Below are 24,406 nucleotides of genomic sequence, written 5' to 3' on the forward strand. Positions count from 1 at the left end.
CCGAGTAAATGGATAAATGGATTTTTTACAGGTTACCTCTTTAGAGTTACAGAGGAGGTATTAGGCTAGAATTATTGCTCTCGTTCTAACGTTTGCAGCGATACCTCACGTGTGGTTTAAAACGCCATTTACATATGTGGTCACAACCTCTGTATGCGTTCGTTTCTGCAAGCAAGCATGCGGGGACGCTTTAAAATTGTATTTTTTTTATTGTTAATTTTACTTTTTATTTTTCTATTTGACACTTTCCTTTTAAATTATTTTATTTTATTTTTTTTTATCACTTTTATTCCTATTACAAGGAATGTAAAACATCCCTTGTAATAGGAATAGGGCATCCTGTTAACAACGAGATCTGGGATCTAGAAGTCCCAGTTCCCAGATCTCGCCTCTGGGCTGGAAAACCTAAAATCAGAAAAAAAAAAGAAAAACGGTCTTGGCTTCTCAGCCGAGGCAACGGCAGTGTTTACATCTGCCGGGCCCGACGTGACCACATAACATAGCATCCGAGCCTCCGAAAGTCATAGACTGCCAGTGACCCTCTGGCCCATGGTATTCCCTATGGTGAACTTTTGCCGCAGGCGGATTCCTTCTCCGGCTCGCCGATTGCAAGGGCGAGGAGGTTGAAGGGGGGTCCCCTTCTGCCGCCTGTAAAAATAATCAATATATATATATTTTACTATTAGATGGTGAAAATTGTATACATCATCAGACGCAGAGATCAAAATTTTTATTGAAAAGAAAATTAAAAAGACCTAAAGTGTTTTCCAGATTTTCAGACCAGATTGTAATATAATATTATGCACGACATACTCCCTTGTCATAGGCAGGTAGCTTGATACAAGCTACCTGCGCCTGCTGTCACTTATGCTGGCCATACACAAACAAATTTTTCCTTTTTAAAAATTTTTCATCTCAAGAACAGTCGATTTTATAATCATTAGTGGGGTCAAATCAATGTTTTCGACCACGGTGACTGGAAAATTCCCTGCAGAATAGAAAACATTTCTCGATCAAACTCATTTTTGGACAGTGTTTGTGGTTTTCATTCGGAATCTACATTCATTTTAAAATTGAATGTTAAAAGCAAGAGAATTTTTCTAATGACGTATGAATATGCTTGTCCAAAAATCGATACAAGTATGTCCAGCATAAGACATTTAGTAGCTTTTTTTTAATCACCTGTTGTGATGGGGTTAAAAAAAAAAGCCCTTTTTATAATACAAAAACAGCAGTTTGTTGCTACTATAGTGGGTTAACCCAGGTCCACAGTCGCCCGATTGCTTCCACACACTCCCAGTAACAGCCCTCCCCCCCCAATGTGTGCCCTTCACTTGCCCATCTGCAGGCCCAGGACTGATATAGTGGGTTCTGCCCAGTAGAGGAGAGGGACTTGCTGCCAAGAACAGCAGGGGTTTCGAAAGGAAGCAGACCAGCAGTGTCTTGAGTGAGCTGTGGGCTAGAGAAACATACAAGTGGGCCGGATGTGGCCCACAGGCGGGGGGGGGGGACCCCTGGTATAGGGTGCCCCTATAGCAAGGTAAAAAAACTTCTGCCTTTTTAGAATCACTCACATCTTTCTCCTGCCCAGGACAACTTGTCCCTTTAGGCATTGCTCCTCGCACATTCACAAATTCTTAGGCACTTGCTGACATGTATGAATGGCATATTGAGCTTTGGGTTTGCACTGTGTATACCGACATGGATGGTGTACTGACCTGTACATGTATTGCACTGTATTTTGTGATATGTAAAGAAATAATGCATTGTGTATATGGGCCAACTAATCAGCTGACCAACTAATCGATTATGAAATAAGTTGACAACTATTTTCATTATGTGGATTAGTTGTTTCAGCCCAAATTCAAGCATTAAAGACTAAGTTCACCTTCGGAACATGTTGCATGTTCCATCTGTACTAAGGGTGGAATTTTCACCATGTTTCAGGTCATGCCCCCCTCCCTGTGACAGCAGGTGAGGGATCCTCTCCCTGCTCCCACTATCACTTTTTAAAAACAGTGAGACTGTCTGGGGCCCTGCCCCCATCGCCGCATCCATATATTCAGATTCCTGTGAATGAATATTCTAAAGGTACCGTCTGCCAAACAGCAAGATGGACTTATAGTTTCAATGGGCTGTGGGGGCGCTGGTAAATGCTCTTGTAGTCCACTGACCTGTCTGCAGGAAACCCCATGGCACCAGTGATCTACTGATAATGAGTGCAATGCTTTCCAGGCTCTTGCAGGAAAAAAATATTAGATACCCTTTTTTTTCCTGCAGAAATATGTGCATTTATTATTTTTCCTTTAAAGGTGATCTCATCCTTTGTTTACCTTCAGGCATTTAAGGGTTAAGGGACACAGTATTAGAAGTAACTCAGAGACAACTGGGTTATACTGGAGGAACTGGACACTTGCAGACAAAAAGCTGTTTTTCAGCCCGGTACAACCCCTTCCCACTCACATGATCCAGTTTTTTGCCAGTGTCCTAGGAGGATGGGCATCTTTTTCTCTTTGCAGAAAAGTTTAACCATTTTTAAAAGACATTTTTACTTATGTCAGTCAAGTCTTTATCGTTCTGTTACTGTGTTCTTTCACAGCAATCTGGATTAGCTAATCTTGGGGTCTAATTACGGCCTCCAAGGCTAGGCTAATCGGTCCAAAAGTTGCAGGACTTGCCTGTAATGTGATCCTTGGAACTACGGGTTCTGCTTGTGGTGCTCCCCATACACCTAGTGTTTTTTTTTTCTTTTTTAGCTGCAGAGCACAGGTCGGTCCAAGGCCATGGTCCAGCCTCTGATGTGACTCCCTTGGGAATATGCCCATAGATGGGTCTCTTCACAGAGGTGCTTCAGGACCTCTGTCTCAGGTGGAGGATACCAGATGCGGACCTCTTGGCCTGCAGATTTGACAACGAACTGAGTAAGTTGGCATCCAACAGCAAAGATCCTCTGGCAGTGGCAGTAGATGCTTTGGTGGCTCTGTGGAATCAGTATAACCTAAAGTACGCCTTTTCTCCTCTAAAACTCTATTCTTGTCTTCTCCACTGCATTGAGGTAGAGGGAGTTGTCTCCGGAGGTTGTCGTACTCCAACCTCACCAGACTCCCACCCGGCAGACTCCCCTATTAGCTCTTTTGACCACCTGGATCTTCTTTCTCAGGGACCAGTTTACACCCTGCTTCGTGGTTCTGGCTATGATGGCATAGCTGTTGAAGCCCAGGTCTTAAGAGATATTGGCTTTTCTGATTAATACTGGCCATAGACCGTTAGAAAAGCGTAAGAAAAAAAGCGAATGATATGCTTGATCGTTTGACTTTCTAAATGTTAGTGCAGGGCTCAAAATTTCAAGTCCTGAGCTACTAGCCAGGTCTTAAGACCCCTTTCACACTGGGGCGTTTTTCAGGCGCTTTAGCATTAAAAAAAGCGCCTGTAAAGCGCCTGAAAGAAGCCTCATCTGCAATCCCAATGTGAAAGCCCGAGCACTTTCACACTGCCAGCGCCCGAAAAACGCTGGTAAAGCGCCGCTTGAGACCCCTTTCACACTGGGGCGTTTTTCGGGCACTGGCAGTGTGAAAGGGCTCGGGCCATCAGCGCATCCAGCCCTGTGGCAAAAACATGAAAGCGCTGCAAAGAAGCTGCTTGCAGGACTTTTTTTGACGCCCTGTCAGTGCAGCGCCCCAGTGTGAAAGCACTCGGGCTTTCACATTGGGATTGTAGATGAGGCTTCTTTCAGGCGCTTTACGGGTGCTTTTTTTAATGCTAAAGCGCCTGAAAAATGCCCCAGTGTGAAAGGGGTCTAAGAGTTACTTGCCACCAGTTGCTCTACCCTACCCCCTACCCTGCCCCGCCCCTAATTATGCCCTCTTAAATTATCTCATGAAATTACACTGTTAAATGTTTGCAGAATTAAATGTTTATGCAGAATTAAGGTTCAAAAATAAATATTAAAAACAACAATATTAACATAAAGCATATTTCATTGATCTGACTGTGATAAAAAAAATAAAGATAAAATATGATTGGCTGCTATAGACACTGTACATATCATTACTGCCTTGTTAAATAAATATGCGCTACGTACAGACTGCAGGGTTGAGCGATGTGCTACACTAGGTGACTGGGCGGGAGTGACCCCTTATTTCTGGGTTCGCACTGAACCCATCACTAAGGCTCCACTCACACCTGTGCGTTTTGTAATTGTGTAGTTCTGCATGCATTTATAAAACATGCGAAAACCACATCACATTTGCTGCGCCATTAATTGGTAATGGAATCCCAAACACCGCAAGCTCACATGCATTTTTCTGCATGCAAAAATGTGCAAACATTGTGAAATGAGTGGTGTAAAAAAAGAAAAACACCCAAAACTGATGTGGCAAAGGCTACTCTGCCTTGTGTAGGGTATCCCCATTTAAATTAATGGGCTGCAATGCGTGTTGCGTGTAAAACGCTAGGTGTAAATGGGGTCGAATAACAACCAATCAGAAGCCAGTACAGTTGCTATGCCTACTGCACTGAGTAACTAGGCCCAACTGTCTGTACATCCTCACACCTTAGAGACAAGAACATGAATACTCAGTGCAGTATCCCTAGTAACCAATCAGAGCCTGCCTTACATTGGTATGTGGTTTCAGTGAGCTGAGTTAGGATAGGCTGCTGTGGGTGGCTGCACTGTGCTCCACTTAGCTGAATAAGGTAGGTAGGGGTGTGAGTCAGTAAATGGACAGCCTGCGCCCAGCATCCCTGTACACTGCCAGCCTATGCACACTTACACACACGGACTTGTCTCCTGACTGTCTCCCCGACCTCTCAGTTCTCACTTCTTTCCGGATAGGCTATTCCCTGAAGCCCGTCCTTTCACTGCTGGACTTTTCTTCCTCGTCCTCACTGTCCTGGGACGCACGTCTCCTTCGTCGCCTCCTGTCTGCCATGTCGGTGAGAATCCGCGGGACTGCGATGGAAACTAAACTTCCCAGCATGCAGAGCGGCACACGGAGCCCTCCATAGAGATGACTGGGGGAGGCGGCTTGTGTAGCTTGTCTGAGCCGAGCGGACACGCTCCACGCCCAAGCCGAGCCAAGCAGATCAACCACCCGCCCGAGCCGGAATAAACGGCCTAAATTAATATTCACTCGCCAAATGCAAGCGGGCGAGTGAACATTTTGAGGGCTGTGTTAGTGGGCTATTTTCAATTATCGACATGCAAAGTTTTATGGTAAAAAAAAAAAAAAAACGGAATTTTTTTTAGCCTAAATGATTGATTTTTCTAAACATTCGTAGTGGAATCGATTGAAAACAGAAGAATTTACCGTTTATGTTGATTGATAATATGTCGATAATTAGGTAACATATACTCACCGGCCACTTTATTAGGTACTCCTTGCTAGTACCGGGTTGGACCCCCCCCCCCCCCCCCCCCCCCCCCTTTGCATTCAGAACTGCCTTAATTCTTCATAGGCAATGGAAACAAGAGATACACTACTCCCAGGTGAGATGAGAGTCAATGATGAGGACTCCTCCTATGGGTGCATGCCTTGACTCGCCTACCGTGACGATACATATGAGAAAAGCATTGGCTGCACACCGAAGTATCAAAGTCCTTTTTATTGTATCTTTCCACAAAAGTGCAAAACAAACACCACAGGATGGTAGCAGGTCAGGTTGACACGTTTCACGCAGTTACATTGTGCTTACACATAACTCATAAGTAAGCATGATGTAACTGTGTGAAACTTGTCAACCTGACCTGCTACCATCCTGTGGTGTTTTGCACTTTTGCGGAAAGATGTAATAAAAAGGACTTTGATACTTTTTGGTGTGCAGCCAATCCTTTTCTTAGATTAATTCTTCTTAGTGTAGATTTAAAAAGGTTTTGGTCCATATTGACATGATAGCATCACGCAGTTGCTGCAGATTTGTCGGCTGCACATCCATGATGTGAATCTCCCATTCCGACACATCCCAAAGGTGCTCTATTGCACTGAGATCTGGTGACTGTGGAGGCCATTGGAGTACAGTGAGCAAATTGTCATGTTCAAAAAACCAGTGGTGAGATGATTTGAGCTTTGTGACATGGTGCATTATCCTGCTGGAAGTAGCCATCAGAAGATGGGTACACTGTAGTCATAAAGGGATGGACATGGTCAGCAACAATACTGAGGTAGGCCGTGGCGTTTAAATGATGCTCAATTGCTACTAAGGGGCCCAAATTGTGCCAAGAAAATATCCCCCACACCATTACACCACCACCAGCCTGAACCGTTGATACAAGGCAGGATGGATCCATGCTTTCATGTTGTTTGCCCCAAATTTTGACCCTCCATCTGAATGTTGTAGCTGAAATTGAGACTCATCAGATCAGGCAAAGTTTTTCCAATCTTCTATTGTTGAATTTTAGTGAGCCTGTGCAAATTGTATCCTCAGTTTCCAGCTCTTAGCTGACAGGAGTGGCATCCAGTATGGTCTTCTGCTGCTGTAGCCCATCTGCTTTAAGGTTTGATGTGTTGTACATTCAGAGATGGTATTCTGCATACCTTGGTTGTAACGAGTCGTTATTTTCTATCATCTCGAACCAGTCTGCCTGTTCTCCTCTGACATCAACAAGGCATTTTCGTCCACACAACTTCCGCTCACTGGATATTTTTCTTTTTTTTCAAGCCATTCTCTGTAAACCCTAGAGATGGTTGTGCATGAAAATCCCAGCAGATCAGCAGTTTCTGAAATACTCAGACTTGCCCGTCTGCCAACAAGAACCATGCCACGTTTATTTGAGCTGGGCACATACAGTGGATATAAAAAGTCTACACACCCCTGTTAAAATGTCAGGTTTCTGTGATGTAAAAAAAGAGACAAAGATAAATAATTTCAGAACTTTTTTCCACTTTTTAATGTGACCTATAAACTGTACAACTCAATTGAAAAACAAACTGAAATCTTTTAGGGGGGAGGAAGTAAAAATAAAAAACTAAAATAATGTGGTTGCAGAAGTGTGTACTGTACACCCTCTTATAACCTGGAAAGTAGCTGTGTTCAGAATTAAGCAATCACATTCAAACTCATGTTAAATAGGAGTCAGTACACACCTGTCATCATTTAAAGTGCCTCTGATTAACCCTAAATGAAAGTTCAGCTGTTCTAGTAGGTCTTTCCTGACATTTTCTTAGGCGCATCCTACAGCAAAAGCCATGGTCTGCAGAGAACTTCCAAAGCATCAGAGGGATCTCATTGTTAAAAGGTATCAGTCAGGAGAAGGGTACAAAAGAATTTCCAAGGCATTAGATATACCATGGAACACAGTGAAGACAATCATCATCAAGTAGAGAAAATATGTGACATTACCAAGAACTGGTTGTCCCTCCAAAATTGATGAAAAGACGAGAAGAAAACTGGTCAGGGAGGCTGCCAAGAGGCCTACAGCAACATTAAAGGAGTTGCAGGAATATCTGGCAAGTACTGGCTGTGTGGTACATGTGACAACAATCTCCCATATTTTTCATATGTCTGGGCTATGGGGTAGAGTGGCAAGGTGGAAGCCTTTTCTCACGAAGAAAAACATCCAAGCCCGACTCAGTTTTGCAAAAATACATCTGAAGTCTCCCAAAAGCATGCGGGAAAATGTGTTCTGGTCTGATGAAACCAAGGTTGAACTTTTTGGCCATAATTCCAAAAGATATGTTTGGCGCAAAAACAACACTGAGCATCACCAAAAGAACACCATGCCCACAGTGAAGCATGGTGGTGGCAGCATCATGCTTTGGGGCTGTGTTTCTTCAGCTGGAACAGGGGCCTTAGTCAAGGTAGAGGGAATTATGAACAATTTCAAATACCAGTCAATATTGGCACAAAACCTTCAGGCTTCTGCTAGAAAGCTGAACATAAAGAGGAACTTCATCTTTCAGCATGACAACGACCCAAAGCATACATCCAAATCAACAAAGGAATAGCTTCACCAGAAGAAGATTAAAGTTTTGGAATGGCTCAGCCAGATCCCAGACCTGAATCCCATTTAAAAATCTGTGGGGTGATCTGAAGAGGGCTGTGCACAGGAGATGCCCTCGCAATCAGACAGATTTGGAGTGTTTTTGCAAAAAAGAGTGGGCAAATATTGCCAAGTCAAGATGTGCCATGCTGACAGACTCATACCCAAAAAGACTGAGTGCTGTAATAAAATCAAAAGGTGCTTCAACAAACTTTTAGTTTAAGGGTGTGCACACTTATGCAACCGTATTATTTTAGTTTTTTTATTTTTACCTCCCTACAACAATAAGATTTCTTCTTTTTTTTTTAATTGGGTTTTTATTCAATTTAACAGAGCCATTTATAGTTCGGCAGCAACAATCTACATTTCACAGCAGCATATCCAGAACTATTGTGATAAACAATGCACAGGTTACGTTACAGCATTTTGGTACTTTTTGTTCAATTTAAAATATCCATACATACCATATATGCATATGTTACTAATATATCGCGCTACCCATTTTGATCTGCCATATCTTTCAACGTTGCACCAGTGTCTTGTCTGCCACCCATTATACTTATTCAAGTCTAGCCAGACCCTGCATCACCTGCAGTTGCACCAACTCTCAGGGGCTCAATCCAGGGGTGTCTAGCCAAGGTGCCCATAACCTCTCAAACTTACCCAGGCAACCTCTTTGTTGGTAAACATATTTTTCAAAGATAAGTGTCATTTCCCATATTAGCCATCCACTGCAGATGGGAAGGGGAGCCAGGTGTTTTCCATTGTAACAGCAGAACTCTACAGGCTTGAAAGAGAGCATGAGTGAAAGCCACCCGTGTGTTCTTCCAGTATAAGGTCATTAAGACTGTTCAGCAAGCAGTATTTTGGGTCCAGGGGTATCTTAGTTTGGAATACCCTATTGAAGGTACCCAGAACCTCTGTCCAGTACCGGTGGAGCTTTGGGCACCTCCAGAGGAGGTGAATAAAGTCACCTATAACACTGAGGTTCTGCAGTCATTCCCATAATGTGGAGTTTAACTGAAGTGAAGTGTGCGCTCAGTATTATATAAAGTTGGGAAATCATGGAGCTTATCACCACAGCTTGCAGAACCTCTTTCCACTGTTCCCCTGACAATGGACCTACATCTCTCTCCCAACTTTGTCTCATCCCATTAGGGTGCGCATCAACAAAGTCATTCAGCAGCATACTGTAGCGTTGAGATATTAGGCCCTTAGAATCGAAGACTGAGGAAATCAGATGGAAAACCGGAGTCGGTGACAAGGCCCACTGTGTGTCTCTGCCCTGGCCTCCAACTACGTGTTGTAACAGCATAATAGGGACAGAGGGAAAATTTCCCCTGTAAAGCTGAAAAGGGTAACCGGGTCCCCGTTTAAAGGTTTAAGCTAAATGGGTCACATCATATGCTTTCCATCTAGCACCCTGCTCCAGTTTAGCCAACTCATCATATGTTTGGTTACCCCATATCGGGCTGTACGAAGTAAACCTCTCCACCTTCTGCAACTGTCGGGTTTTATTACAAATTTTGTGTATTTTAAATTTATATGTGGGGTACTGTTTATGGGGTTTGTTAAAAATCCCAGCCTCCACACCTTCTGGAACAGAATTTGCTCCAGTAAATTTTTAAATAATAGTACAGTAGCTGATGGTGGGGTGCTGGAGGGTGTAGTTAAGGTAGAGTGAAAGGTACCCACAAGGTGTTGCAACTGGGCCGCAACATACTATAGCCATAGATTAGGGAGTGCCAAGCCACCTGCATCTTTGGGTTTTTGGATGTACTAAACTGCATATTGGGATGATGGGATTCCCATTGACAACGTCAACCTGTGACGAAACGCGTCTGGAGGAGGATACGTCACTAAGCTGTTGTCCTACGAGGACGGGTATTTCTATTGTAGCTGGCCGGCTCTGTTTTTAACGCGATTACTCTGCAATTGGATGTAAGTGCAATTCTTTTTTTTTTTTATATATTAAACCTTGTGAAAGCGAGATTACGCTATGGTTGCCTTTCTTTCATACTCTGAATACCCTGCCAATTACTGAGGTCTATGGGTCACCCACGCTGTGGAAGAAATTGGAGCACAGATCCAACCAGTGACTGCCCCTGTCCGGACGCTTCTGTCGGTGTATTAAAGGCCTTGGCTGGGTTTTAGCCATCCGCTCCCTCTTATTTACTATCTGCTAAGCGAGTTTTTTATTAGGTGGTGGCACGGTTAAGGATTAGCTCACTTGGGTGTCATATGTTTTGAACTGTACTTCAGTGATCCGGAAACACAACGCACCGCTGATCTGCATTTTTTATATATAGCGCAGCTTTTCTCTTCCATCTACTACGTGCATCCTTTGCTGTGTGCTGCTGCTTTTGTTTTTGGGACTTTTTACTTATTTGTGATTAATATCACCTAATTTCAATAGGACTGCTATGTACACTTGAGCGCAGTTTTTTTCCCCTTTTTACAACTACAAGAAACGCCTGACCTTTGTGATTGCCAACAAGGGTTTTGCCACCAAGTACTAATTCATGTTTTGCGAAGGGGTCAAATACTTATTTCACTCATTTAAAATGCAAATCAATTTACAGTAATAGCTTGGATTACGAGCATAATTCGTTCCAGAAGCATGCTTGTAATCCAAAGCACTCGTATATCACAGCGTGTTTCCCCATAAGAAATAATGGAAACTCAGGTGATTTTGTTCCACAACCACTGCTGGTGTATGCAGTACTGTATGTAGCCAGAGTTGCGGGGACTCTGGTGTATGCACTACTGTATATGGCCAGAGGTGCGGGGACTCTGGTGTATGCACTACTGTATATGGCCAGAGGTGCGGGCGTGCTGGTGGCTCCCAGCGCTTCCTGGAGAACTTGGAGACACTCAGGAACTGTTGTCACTTTCGGGCGCTTTGGCGCACTTTACACTGGCCCCACCCAGCTTGGAAGTGTCTCCGAGATCTCCAGGAAGTGCTGGGAACCACCAGCGCCCCGGACCTCTGGCCACATACGGTAATATATACACTAGCGGCTTGAGCCCTTCTCATCTTGCAAGACAGCGCTCGCAAATCAAGTCCAGAATTTAAAAAAAAAATATAGCTCGTATAAAGCGTTACTCGCAAACCGAGGTATCACTGTATAACATTTTTGAAATGTCCTTTTCTGAATTTTTTGTTGTTGTTCTGTCTCTCACTGTTAAAATAAACCTACCTTTTAAAATTATAGACTTATAGACTGATCATTTCTTTATCAGTGGACAAAGGTACAAAATCAGCAGGGGATCAAATACTTTTTTCCTCACTGTATATAAAGCAAAAGACAGCAGATATACATGTGAAACATATGTAGAGAGATTGGTTTCATCTCTGTGTATCATCTGAGGCTGTTCTCATCACTGGGCTTATGTGAGGGTTTACATCCACTTTAAATCCCCTTTCTTCCCCATTCTGATGCTTGGTTTGAACTTCAAGTCGTCTTCATCACGTCTAGATGCCTAAATGCATTGAGTTGCTGCCATGTGATTGGCTGATATGCAATGTCTTACTAAGCAATTGAACAGGTGTACCTGATAAAGTGGACGGTGCGTGTGTATCAATACAATAATGCCACTATCGCATGCAGGCTCAACAGATCTTTAGAAACTCAACCATTTTTTTTCGAATGGTTTTCTAATTGTGTATGGCCAGCTTTAGTAATTCCTATGCTATTAAAGGCTAGGAAGTCCACATCACGCAAGGTCTACATCACACATGGAAAGCAATCTTTGCCTAATGCAGAACAAGAAAGTTTAATCCAAGAAAATATTTTGACCTTTCTTTAGTCTGGTCTAGATAAACATTTGGACCTTAGTTCCATTAAGGTTCAGTTCTCAGCTCTTTTGATCTTGTCGTGAAGACCGCTTGCCTGTTGTTCCTTAATGAAGACCTTTTTACAATGTGTCGCTCAAATAGTCCTACCTGCTGAGCTACGCGACTCAGTTAGCAACTTTGACTTGACTTGTAAGGAACCATTTCTTATTTTACATAAAGACATGGTTGTCTTGAAGCCCAGTGCCTCTTTTCTCGCTAAGGCTCCATGTTCACTAGAGTTTAAGAGCTTTTTTTTTTTTTTTTTTTTCTTTAATTTTTTTTTTTTTTGCCAAAGCTCCTAAACTCAACTCTATAAAAGCCCATGTATCCATGTACACATTTTAGGATCGTTTAGGAGCTGCTGTGGTTAGGGGAGGTTCAACCTCCCCTAATCTCCCTCTTCTGAACGTGGAAGAATCACATTCAGAATAGGAACGTTTTGACCGTGGGGCGCTAAATCGCAGTAAAATGGTGCGATTTTGCATTTTCCCGCGGCTGGCGGTCAAAGTATAGTTCAAGTGTACATGAAGCCTAAGATGGTTTAAAACGTGTTGCTGCCATAAATTTTTCAAAATTGCCTTATTTTTTTTTTCTTAGAATGGTACATTTTCTCAGTTGAAACCTTTTCACATGTTTTCTATTGTGAATAAAGGCACAGAGGTGCACAGGACACCCAGCATATAGCACAATGGCAGCAAAGATGTCTAGCGCGTCCCCTTACCAGTATTCCAACAGTACAAACAAATGGCCACTCCCCCCACCTATAACTGGCCTTCACAGCAAGGAGCACATAGAAGGGAGACGCATGTCAAACAAAACCAAAGAAAATTCCCACCTCAACTTACCAACCAGCCTGCAACCAACCAAATTATCCTGTCTAACAGTTTGCATTTAAAAACAGGGGTTGAAATGTCAGTATGACAATGATTTAAAATATCGCAGTTTAGGAACAAGATTTCCCTGAAGGTACTGATAATGATGCCTTCTCAGGGGGCATCTGTCTAGGTCACCATTTAAGAGAGACAGGTCCCACTTCTTGGTGTTTGCGTCTACTCCTTATACTGCTTTTCTACAAACCTGAAGCATCATGGTTTAAAAGTGTGTCCCTGGCTGGCCAATTACTTTTTGGTTGTCAGTGTTCAAATCCTCCTGAAGGCAGCAACATAACCCAATTGTCGCTGACTTTTTTTGACCCTGTGTCCCTTAATGTACTCCAAGAAACTGATTTTATGGTACGAAAAAATCCTGTTTTACCTTCCTTTGTATAAGTCAAATCCCCCTTCATTTGTCTCTCGTGTTTTTTATGCTGCATAGGGCTCTTAATGCTTTTTCTCTTTTGTTCACTTCCTCCTTTTTTTTGCTTCAGGTTTTGCAGATGGGAGCGTGGTGTTAACCAAGGGTGACATAACACGTGACAGACACAGTAAGATCCAAATTTTGCAGGAAGGGAGCTATCCTGTTACAGGCATGGCTTTCAGGCAAACTGGCAAGACGACCCATCTATTTGTTGTAACAACAGAAAATGTGAAGGTAATGGATTTTTTTTTTACTTATATAAAATATTAATGCTGCTCTCCAGTGTAATCTGACTTGCATGATAATAATTTTGGTCGTGTTAGATCATCTGGCTCAGTTGTGTGTTCAAAAAATAGTGATTGTATGCCATCACTTGTTTACGGATTTATTTAGTTTCAAATGTTTTTTAATGAAAGAATAAGTTCACTTTAAAAAAAATTAAAAAAAGAAATGCACATTTTTTTTCAGGTAAAAAAAATGTGCATTTACTATTTTTTTTTTCATAGGAGCATGGAAAACATTGTACCCACGATCAGTAGATCGCGGGTGCCATGCAGGACCCTTTTTTTGGTCTGCGCTGGAATTGGATTGCATGGGTGTAAACACCCATGCGATCCGATTCCTGCACCATTTAATAGTTCTCACTGCGATCTGCGAAGTGATCTGGGGGTGTCATTAACTTTACATTGACACCCCCAGCGGTTCGCAGATCTCAGTGTGAACCAGTGTGTGATTCAGGTGCGATGTGGGTACCAGCACTGAATCGCAGGGTTTCCCCGCATTGCACCAGTGTGAACCTGGACTAACATATCTTCATTGTTCCACGTTAGCCTGCCACTCCATTTAGCCAGCAGGGAAAGCCAGCCCCTGCTAAGCTCAAAACCAGCTTGTCGAAGGTCACACAAGGCTATGGAATCTTTCCCTTAACCTGCGTGACAACGCTGAGCCAATTACTAGAGAGTGGGAGTGGACCCTAGATATCTCCTGTCATAAATGTCCCCCCTGCCTGTCAGCGGTAATGCAATCTAAGTCGTGCATGCGCAGCTTAGGCCGCATTTACAGCTTGCTCTGCATGTTGTGATGAAGTGACTCTCGTGCGGGTATGATTTTACTGCAGCCCGACCAATCAAGTGGCAAAATATATGAAACCTGGGAAGAAGACTGGGTTAACATGGAAGCTGCCGGGGATGGAGGGGAGCTGTGACAGCCCAGCACTGGAGGGCTCCGTTTTGTAGGCAAGTCTCTCATAATGTATTAGTATGGGGTGCATACTAGTACATTTGATTTAAACCTGCAGGGTGGCACATTTTTTGTACTTTCTCAAGGAGAATTTCCTACTGCTTTAAAGGGTACTTTAATTCTTTACTTGACTTTGTTAATGGAAAATAGTCTTCTCCATCTGGCAGAAATATGGATTTTGGCAGAAATATGGATTTTGGTGGCCAGAGGAGTGCGTTTTCATCATCATTATTAATACTGTGAGCGTCTTGTTGTTCCTTTGCACATGCTTCCCTGATTCCTTTTACTGTCAATTCAGGGACAACAAGGTCAGGGAGCCTGGGGAGTCAAGGATGCGGTACTTAAACAAGCTATTCCCATCTTACAAGGTTCCCCAAACTTATTTTTTTTTTTTTTTGGTTACTTACACACTGTGCAGACATGCTCGGATGGAAACCACCTTCCCCTAGCTTGGCATTATTTGTTCTCAGCTAGTGAAATTCAAGTTATTAAAGTGGTTCTAAACCCTTAACATTTTTTTTTTTTACCTTAATGCGTTCTCTGCATTAAGGTAAATAATGTTTAGGTAGTAGTAGTATCCCCCCTCGTGCCCTCCCTAATACCTTCCTCACCCAATCTAGGCGTTTGCGTGTCTGTAGCCACTCTTTTGCTTCTCTCCACTCTCATATGTTTTTGTCAGTCAGATCCTGTGATGGGGGGGTGGACCAAACCGTGCTATCTGTGTTTATAGATGAAAGCTGTGTGGTTTTGGAGCTAGCCAGCAGGTGTGCCCCTATAGCAAGCGGCTTGCTATTGGGGGCACATAAAGAATAGGAAGAGCCAGGAGCATCGGTGAGGTCTTTACAATTACTTTTAACTCAATCCTTTCCCTGGATAAATACATTACATGAATTGGACCCATTATAAAGGTGTATTTCTTCACTCATGAGTCCTATTCAGCCATCAGACTATTTGTGCATGTTTGTTATGGTCTAATGTCTATAGCCAGCTTCAGGTTGTATTTTGCCTGTGTGGCGACTTGTACATTTTGCCAGCTTCTTGAAAATGCTGTAATTGTGATTGACTACACCTCCCTGCCACACTGGTATGTTGAATCATGAAAAATGACAGTGCATCATCACAGTTGTCACCATTTTCGGCAGGCTCCCACTTCTGCTGTAGTCACCACAGTAAAACTATGATGTCCAGCTGCTGCTGAAGGGTGCACACATCCACATGAAGTTCTACAAATTAAAGGGGAAAACCTATAGTTTTGATCACTGTGCTCTACAAAACTATTTTGAGAGAGGTTTAGTTCTACTATATTTCTTATTTTCTTATGGAATCATTCTAATTTTTTTTACCAATTTTTCTACTCTTTCAGGCTTATGAGTTGACACCTAAGGATTACCCATTCACAGAACTAGATTCTCATGGCTGTGGGCTGCGTTGCTCAGCCTTGTCTGATCCATCTCAAGACATGCAATTTGTGGTGGCTGGTAATGAATGTGTATATTTATACCAACCAGATGAAAGAGGGCCCTGCTTTGCTTTTGAAGGACAGAAATTGATTGTGCATTGGTATCGGGGCTATCTGATCATCGTAACAAGAGAGAGGTCAGCAGTTAAAATGATTTATTCTGCTTCCTGCCAACCTAAGGCTTTTTTTACTATTTATTTATTTTTTGTTAATAAAGTTTATTTTCATCTCAACATGTACTTTCTCAGTATGTTATTGTTGCTATTGTGTATTTTGCTTTTGTTTTGTCTCACATGTGCTTCACTTGCAGATCAGACTTTGCTGCACGCTCAGGAGATACCCATGCACCTGACAAACAGACATTGACAATTTATGATTTGGGAAACAAGCTTATTGCATACAGCTGCACACTGACTGAGGTGGTTGATGTTTTGGCTGAATGGGGCTCTCTTTATGTTCTGACGGGTGATGGCTTCCTGCATGCTTTCCATGAAAAGGACACACAGACTAAACTAGAGGTAACCATCTTTTCAATTTACTTCAGTAGAAGACAAATTGGTTTGGTAAATTGGTTTTTTACATGTTTACAAAATGAAATCTTTTTTTTTTACAATTAAAGAGTAACTCCACTTACATGGACAAATAAGCATGTGTGAGTCACCGGCGCAAAGTAACTATATTGTGTTTTATAATTAAAATATTAAAATTAAAAAATCGGTTGCTGTAATCAAAAAAATCCACCAGTGAGTGAAAAAAATAAAGATAATGTTGACTGCACTACCCCAATACCTTAAAGTCAGATACACCACTCTTTTAATTCATATGTATAACAAAATTATTAGCAAAAAAAATAAAAAAATGTGTGTATGTAAATATATAAATTATACAATGATATGTGATCATTCTTTCATCTTATCCGTGATACTAAAACAACCAAACAAACATTAAATATATTCCAGCATAACATCAATATATACATTCAAAATATCAAGCTTATAATATCCAATTATTATTATTGTGCAATGTGCCAATTTATACAAGGGTTTCATTGGAAACTGTCCTTAGTGAATATATTATTCTTGTGCTTTTAAATTAATGATCCGTGATTCCTTGTGACAAGTTCACCACTTCAGTGACAACACCACCACCACATGGATTGGCCACTCACCAGATGCTGGTATAAATGCACCTTTGGTTCATTTAGAAGGGATAACTATCTGCAACATCTATCCTTGCTGACCCCAATATACTATGGGCATACATATCCATCCTCATAGAAAAATCGTCATAAAAAAACAAACAGCAATCATTGCGCAGTATGTCAATGCTGTTTATTTAAAATAGATTTAAAAAAGAGACTATACACTCACATTTTTTGGTGCCCGTGAGCTGGCACCAAGCTATTCCAGCAGTTCAAAATGGGTGTGGAAATGTTGCCGTATACTTCCTAAGCCGGCGTGCGGTGCAAGCCTTGTTTTCACTCGGCTTGCGGTTCAAACCTTTGTAAGCAGTTCACGGGGACAGATGTAAGGGGACTTTCACTCTTGGTGTTTTTCCCTATTTGTGCTGTTTCACAATTTAGCCTACAATGCAAGCTGATTGTTTGCCACACCGCCAGCTGCCCAATTCTGCAAGGAAACAGCCATTGGAACTCGGTTAGCGTCTGGGATACCACAACTCCTTCATACCAGACAAACAAACCCCCCTAATGTCTATTCAGTGAGCACCCTGCAGGGAAATACCCTAATTTTGGCAGTGGAGGATTGGCTTGGAAGCATGAACACACAGTACAGACAGTGATGAGTCTACTACAGGCCCAGAGGAAATGTCAGTTTTTTTAAGTTACTAGTGTTTTTCTTGCTCTCGAGCAATGTCCAACTCTGACACCTCTCCAACCCCATAGCTCAAGCTCCCTTACAGGTTCACTGCATGCACCCTGTTTGACGAAGACTGAATGCCTTTTGTGTATGTCCTTTTGAGAGTGAGCTTCCTTGGCAAGTTGGCAATATGTTGAGGCAGCTACTGATGGGAGATGTTTCAGACCCCCACTATCCAAAAATCACACTTCACTCTACATTCTGTATCCCTTACTGTGCGCATCTCATCCATGTGCCCCCTCAAAGATACAATCATCATCTACTGTGCATCCTTTCTGTCGTGGCAAACCTTCTCTCTCTAAGCTGACTGAAGCTGCTAAAAGAAAAAAAAAAAATTTCTCGCACCAATAGGTCACCCCCTCTTATGGAAACAATGATCGGGTAGTCTACAGACACTTAGCGTTAAAAAGGATGTCAAAAAAATCTTCTCTCTTTGTAGTTTTTCCAGGAGATGTAAACATCAACCTGAAAACTGAAGCTTCACTCTTTCATCGCAAGGCTGAAATCCCTACATCCACGAAGCCTGCTCAGACACCCTCGCCTCAATGAAGGGGTGCCCCTAGTCTGCGGAGTGGAGGGGAAATTTGTTGGCATGTGGGACAATCTGAATTGGAGACCTCCTAACCCCTGGGTCCAATCTGTCATTTTGAAGGGGTACAAAATAGAATTTATATCTGCCCTCTCCTTGCTTCCTACCCTCCAATCTGCCAGCATCTGCTCAAAATAAGCAGTATTACTGGCTACCTTGCAGAAACATCAGTCGCAAGGCCCGGTTGTACCAGTCCCCCCCCCCCCCCCAGTGGAATGGTTCTGAGGTTTTTTTTAAACCTATTTACAGTCCCAAAATTAGACTTAAAATCTATAAACAGATTTCTTCTGGTAACCGTGCATCCGTAGGCATACAAAAGCCTATCTACATCCCCATCTTCCCCTGACATCAACGCTTTCTGCAAGAGACCAATGCTTCAATTTATAGCACTACCATTCATGCTCTCCTCTGCACCACAAGTGTTCACAAAAGTGCTTTCCCTGCTTCTTTCTCTCCTGCAGGTCCAGGGTATCTGTGTCACAAGGTACTCGCATGACCTTAGGCTGAAAGACTCTTCAGCCACAATCTTCTCTGCCAATGTCTTAAGGATGATTCAGTTCCATCAAACCTTTAGCTGGTTAATAAACTTTCCAAAGACACACCATCTATAATACCTGGTTCTACTTTTGGACACAGCCTTAGCCTCCATAAAAGATTGTCCCCTTTTGATCCCACACACATACCCTCGGATCCAAAAGGCACCCTTCAGTTCACTTCTGCATGATTGTCCTGGGCATAATGGTAGCCGCCTTCCATGCAGTTCCCTTTTACCCAGGTTTCACTCCAGGACATTTCAACTCGCCATCCTCCTTTCAGTCTGACCTGGAGTCATTCCTTCCCATGTCCTGAAAGGTGGAGACTACTGTGGGGGAGGTTACAACTAGAGGAGTCAAGACTTTCCATCAACCTTTGGGAACTGAAAGCCATCAAGCTAATAGGTGATCTTTGTACATTGCAAGGATTTTAACAAACTTTGTTGCAGAGTCCTACTGCTGAGCAGCTGATTGATAATTATAGAGTCACTCACATTCACTTTGCACATGGTCACATACAAACAGCCATTTCCTCAGAATAACAAAAGGTAGGACTCTGCAACAAGGTTCATTAAAATCCTTGCAATGTACAGGGTCTGAATCCCTTTAGGTTTGATTAACCTTTTTTGGGAATATTTCACCAAAACAGAAATGTTTCTTGCAGAGGATGTGGGAATGCTCAAAACCTGATTTGTATCTTAGTGCAGACTTCTGGAAAAATGAGTAAGCCAATCACACAAGCAGGAAATTACATTTCTGAGGGGCATTCCATACACAATCTTTGTACAGAACGCCTCCAGGTTGGCAGATTGCATTGTATTTTATAGAAAGTTACAGCGCTGCAGATTGAAAAGGAAATGTAATTTTTAATAACATTATCTTACGATATGGCTTGTGTGTCAAATGCTATATTACTTATTTTTTTTCCCCTCATAAAAAGTGGAGTTACCCTTTAAGGGAAAGGTTTCTGCCTTATCCATTCTCTTTCAAAATCCTCTTTGCAATCCTTAATCAAGACTTTTCTTCATGAAGTTGCTCATATAGATTGCCCAATCTTGCTTTCTGTGTCGTTTGGGATCTAAACCTGGTGCTCTTGGGACTTCAGAGACCCCCCTTTTAGCTGATTAGAGAGATCCTCTTGGCAGACCTCTTCTTTAAAGTTGCCCTCCTGGTAGCCATTACATCTATTATACATGCTTCACAGCTGGCAGCTCTCTTGTAAAGAGCCTTTCTTGTTTTGCCCAGGAACAAGGTGGCCTTGAAACCTAGACAACCTTTTCTGGAGGTCTAGGTTTCCAAGTTGGTCTCTCTCTTCCACCTCTATTAGGTTATTATCCTCCATTCCCTCTGTCCTGCTCCTGAACATGCCAAGAAAACTTCCCTACCCTGCTTGAATGTCATTTATACTGTTAGGGTATATCTGACAGCCATGGCTTCTGTTCACAGAATTAGGTCCCATTTTAGTCTGACCTGCAGGCCCTTGTAGGGGATATCTGCCTCCCCCTCCCACCCAACATGTTTCCAAATTTTCTGTATTTTCTATGGTCTGTGAAGTCCTGTACTGTACAATTAGAGAGGGAATTTTGACTTGCCTGAAAACTCCTCATCTTGGAAGCCCGCTCCTTATTGCTTGCATAAAAACAGGAGTGGGTAAGGTTATATGAGCGTGCAGTAGCGGCGACCCTAATAAGTTGTCTATTCTCTGCATTATGGTAAAAAACCTTGCACTGCCTTTATCAACTGCAAGTCTTCTTTTTCCTCTTCCTGGTCTTATAAGCTTTGCTGATAGCAATGGGAGCCATTGGCTCCTTCTCCTGTCAATCAAATTCTGTAAGGAAGGCGCTGGAGGTGGGGCCAAGTCGCGCTGTGTGTCTATGAACGCACACTGCCTGGCTAAGGAGTGAGCCCGCATGTGTGCCCTCATAACAAGCGGCTTGCTATCGGGGGCACACACAGAAAAGGAATAGCTGAGAGTGCTGGCGTGGGACTCCATAAAAGGAGGTAAGCGGCTTCTGTGTGCAATACCATTGCAAAAAGCAGGTAAGTATAAACCTCTTGTACTTTTTTATTTTTTTTTTAAGTGACTTTGCAATCACTTTAAGTAAAAAATTAGCTTTTTTTTCCACTGTAATTGTGGCAATAACAAGTGTATTTGCATATGTCTACAGTCTGGTAAAACCACCATGCAGAATGGCAAGATCTAATTTGAGAAGATACAGGATATCTTCATCATGCTCAGGAAAAAATTTTGCCCTAGGACAATAAATGGCAAAAGGTGTGATTTGAAATAGTGGGATAAAAAGTAAATTTTTTAGTAAAACATAAAAAGGTGTTCACAATAGTAAATAACCTGACAGAATAAAGGCATTTCTTTATCGTAAATCGTGGGACACAGAGCCTTAAGTAATTACTTAATGGGTTATAGGCCACCTTCAGGTGATGGACACTGGTATACCCAATCCAGGAAGTTCACTCCCTATATAACCCCTCCTCCTTCCAGGAGCACATCAGTTTTTTCGCCAGTGTCTAAGGTGTTGGTCACGAGTGAAGATGTGCTCTGAGGAGCTCCAGGAGGGATCCATGCTGGATTTAAATAGCCTCCATAGACCAGATCCATCCAAAGTGCCACTGAGACCTAAGTGGATGGTACCTGGGGCCTCGTATCTGAAGCATGAGGTTTTGCCTGTAACGTCTCTTTGTAGCGCTGGACCCCAGGAACCCAGGGCTTAGGTCTTGCTACGTTACCTAAAGCTTTCCTGGTGGGTGGGGTGCTTTTACAGGTCCAAGGGAGTTGGAACCCCGATATCTAGGGACCCAGTCCTTGAAGGTTTGCTAAACGCAGCATGCTGTGATGGGTGAAGGTTGGATTGTCTGTTAATTCAGCAAATCCTGCGGCGGGATAAAGTAAGGGAAGAAACTTAGGAACTGAAAAGTCCACCTATGTATTCTTCTATTAGGGAAAAAATTTCATGCCTTAAATTCTCCTCTAGAGGGAGTCTATGCACGTACCTTAATCTGTTGTCTTCACTGTAAAGCTCAGTCTCTGTGTGGCCGCAGCAGCAGGTGGAGGGGGATTTTTTCTCAGGTTAAAAGAAATCTGACAAAACGTTTTCTTTCTCCCCCCTGAAGGGACTGAGGGTTTCAGCAATGTGCTCCCCTTACATTACCCCCCCCCCCTTTGCAGGGGTACGGAGGTACCGCTGTTCTGCTACTGCTAATATTTTTACTGTTGATGCTGTTGTTTGTTGACCTGACCCAAAAGTCGCCGCGGGAACATTTTAAATGAAATAGAGGGGCGGATTTTTTTGGAGGGGACAGGGACTAAGCGCAGCGCCGGGAACGTCCACGAGGACGCACGGCAGGCAAAAACAAATAAAACCACAGCTGGGACAGTCTCTCCTCAGCTGACGAGGAGGAAGCAAAGCAGTCTGCACGCAGGGAAACAGGAGCTGTGGGGCACGTGAGGGTTGCAAACTGGCATTCCTAATACAGGAAGGACACTTTTTTTCCCAGCACTAGGCTGAAATTTATAGCGGCTTTATTGTCATGACTATATTCAGCAATTAAGTGCAATTGTATAGTGCCTCTGTTTTTGTGCTTAAGACTATGCCTACTAAAAAAAGACACCACAAAGGCCAAAAAGGTACTAAAGGTTTCACCCCCAGGCGCTAGGGTCTCCAGTCACATATTCACGCTGTCATCCTCGCCTGAATTACCAATTATGGCAAGCCAGGGTGAGGTGGAACAAATTGATGGTGCAACTGCTTCTCACATCTCAGCCCCTGTATACGTGACTGAAGATGTCCTTTCCTCCACCCTGCAGGGTCTGGAAGGAAGATTAGCGGCTTTATTCGCATCCTCCATTCAAATGAATAGGAAGCATGCTAGATCCCCCTCTCCCACTTCAGAACCTTTGCAAGGGGAACAGTGGGCACCGGATGAGGTGTTACCCTCAGGCGATCAGGAGGAAAACAAACCAATGATTCCTCTACAGAGGAAACAATGGTAGATGAACCTTTTTCAGCCTCACAATCTAAAAAATAGCTGATACAAACTCTTATGGAGATGGTTCGTTCCACTTTCATGATGCCCCTAACATTGTCTCCTGAAGCTCGGTTTCTTCCTTGAGTTCCTTAAAACCCTCCCTGCCTTTGCATTACTAGAACAGCTTATTTTTGCTGAATGGGATCACCCAGATAAGCATTTTCTCCTTCCTAAGAGATTTTCAGTTCTCTATCCCATGGAGGAGAAATTCACCAAGAGATGGAAAGTACCAGCAGTTGACGCTGCGATTTCCAGTGTGGATAAAAGCTTAACTTGCCCTGTAGACAATGCACAAATGCTTAAGGATCCAACAGATAAGAAGTCGGAATCCCTGTTAAAATCTACTTTTTCCTTGGCATGTGCCGTTACTCAGCCTGCAGTTGCTGCAATAGGCGTCTGTCAATCCCTAAAGGACCAATTTAGACAGGCCCTTAAAGAGGTTCCTGCGCAACAAGCCCGGGAACTGGCTCAACTACCAAAAGCATTTTGCTTTGCCATAGATGCCATTAAAGATTCTATTCACCAGACGTCTCGCCTTACGCTGCTTGTAAAGATGCGTAGAATCCTGTGGTTAAAAAATTGGTCAGCCGAAGCACCATGTAAAAACCTCCTAACTGGGTTCCCTTTTCATGGGGAGTGACTATTTGGAGAAGATTTGGACAAATATAGCCAAACAATTTCTAGTGGGAAATGTACTCTTTTGCCAGTCAAAAGAAAGTATAAACGCCCTTCATTTAAACGGGGCTTCTGCCTCTAGGCAGTGGCGACGGCCTCCGCTGTCAGACTCTAGAGGAAAACCTCAGGGTCAGACCCAGGCTCAAAAGAAGTCCTGGGGTCGGAAACCTGCAAAGCAGAATCCTAAAGCCTCATCATGAAGAGGCAACACCCCTCACCAAGGTGGGGGGAAGACTTCTGCAGTTTTCAGAAGCCTGGCAAGTGGAAATTCAGGACAGATGGGTCATCTCCACGGTAACGCTCGGGAACAAGCTAGATTTTCGGGACTTTCCACCGTCTCGTTTCCTGAGGTCAAGTGTTCCCAAAGATCCAGAGAAAAGACCATCTCTGTTTCAGGCACTAGAGCGATTAATATCTCAAGGGGTGATCATACAGATCCCCACAAAAGAGCAAGGTTTGGGGTTTTATTCAAATCTTTTTATGGTACCAAAACCAAATGGAGATGTGAGACCCATTCTAGATCTGAAAAATCTAAATCAGTTCCTGAAGATCCGCTCCTTTCACCTAGAGACGATCAGGTCAGTAGTTTCTACCCTTCTAGGAGGAGAACTTCTGGCATCAATCGACATCAGGCATGCATATCTGCATGTTCCTATATTTCCCGCTCACCAAAAGTTTCTGCGATTCGAGTTAGAACAGCAGCATTTCCAGTTTGTAGCTCTGCCCTTCGGGCTAGCCACAGCACCCTGGGTGTTCACAAAAGTGCTGGCCCCACCTCTAGCCAGGTAAAGGGCACAGGGCATAACAGTAAATAAATATATCAACGGATCCGCGCTCGTGGACTGACTCCCACCTGCAGCCCCCCTAGATAGGAAGGG

At 43.0% G+C, this 24,406-nt stretch overlaps 1 protein-coding gene across 1 annotated transcript in view; it reads left to right on the forward strand.

Moving 5' to 3' along the window:
- The window catches only part of VPS11 (VPS11 core subunit of CORVET and HOPS complexes), a 93,563-nt gene that overhangs the window by 12,330 nt on the left and 56,827 nt on the right, over positions 1 to 24,406 (forward strand). Inside the window, exons 4-6 of the mRNA XM_073602467.1 lie at positions 13,183 to 13,346; positions 15,715 to 15,947; positions 16,121 to 16,328. Coding sequence (XP_073458568.1) covers positions 13,183 to 13,346; positions 15,715 to 15,947; positions 16,121 to 16,328 — 605 coding nt within the window. The remainder of the gene's footprint in view (positions 1 to 13,182; positions 13,347 to 15,714; positions 15,948 to 16,120; positions 16,329 to 24,406) is intronic.

Source organism: Aquarana catesbeiana, linkage group LG10 (genome assembly GCF_042186555.1).
Source record: "Aquarana catesbeiana isolate 2022-GZ linkage group LG10, ASM4218655v1, whole genome shotgun sequence".
NCBI classification, from domain to species: domain Eukaryota; kingdom Metazoa; phylum Chordata; class Amphibia; order Anura; family Ranidae; genus Aquarana; species Aquarana catesbeiana.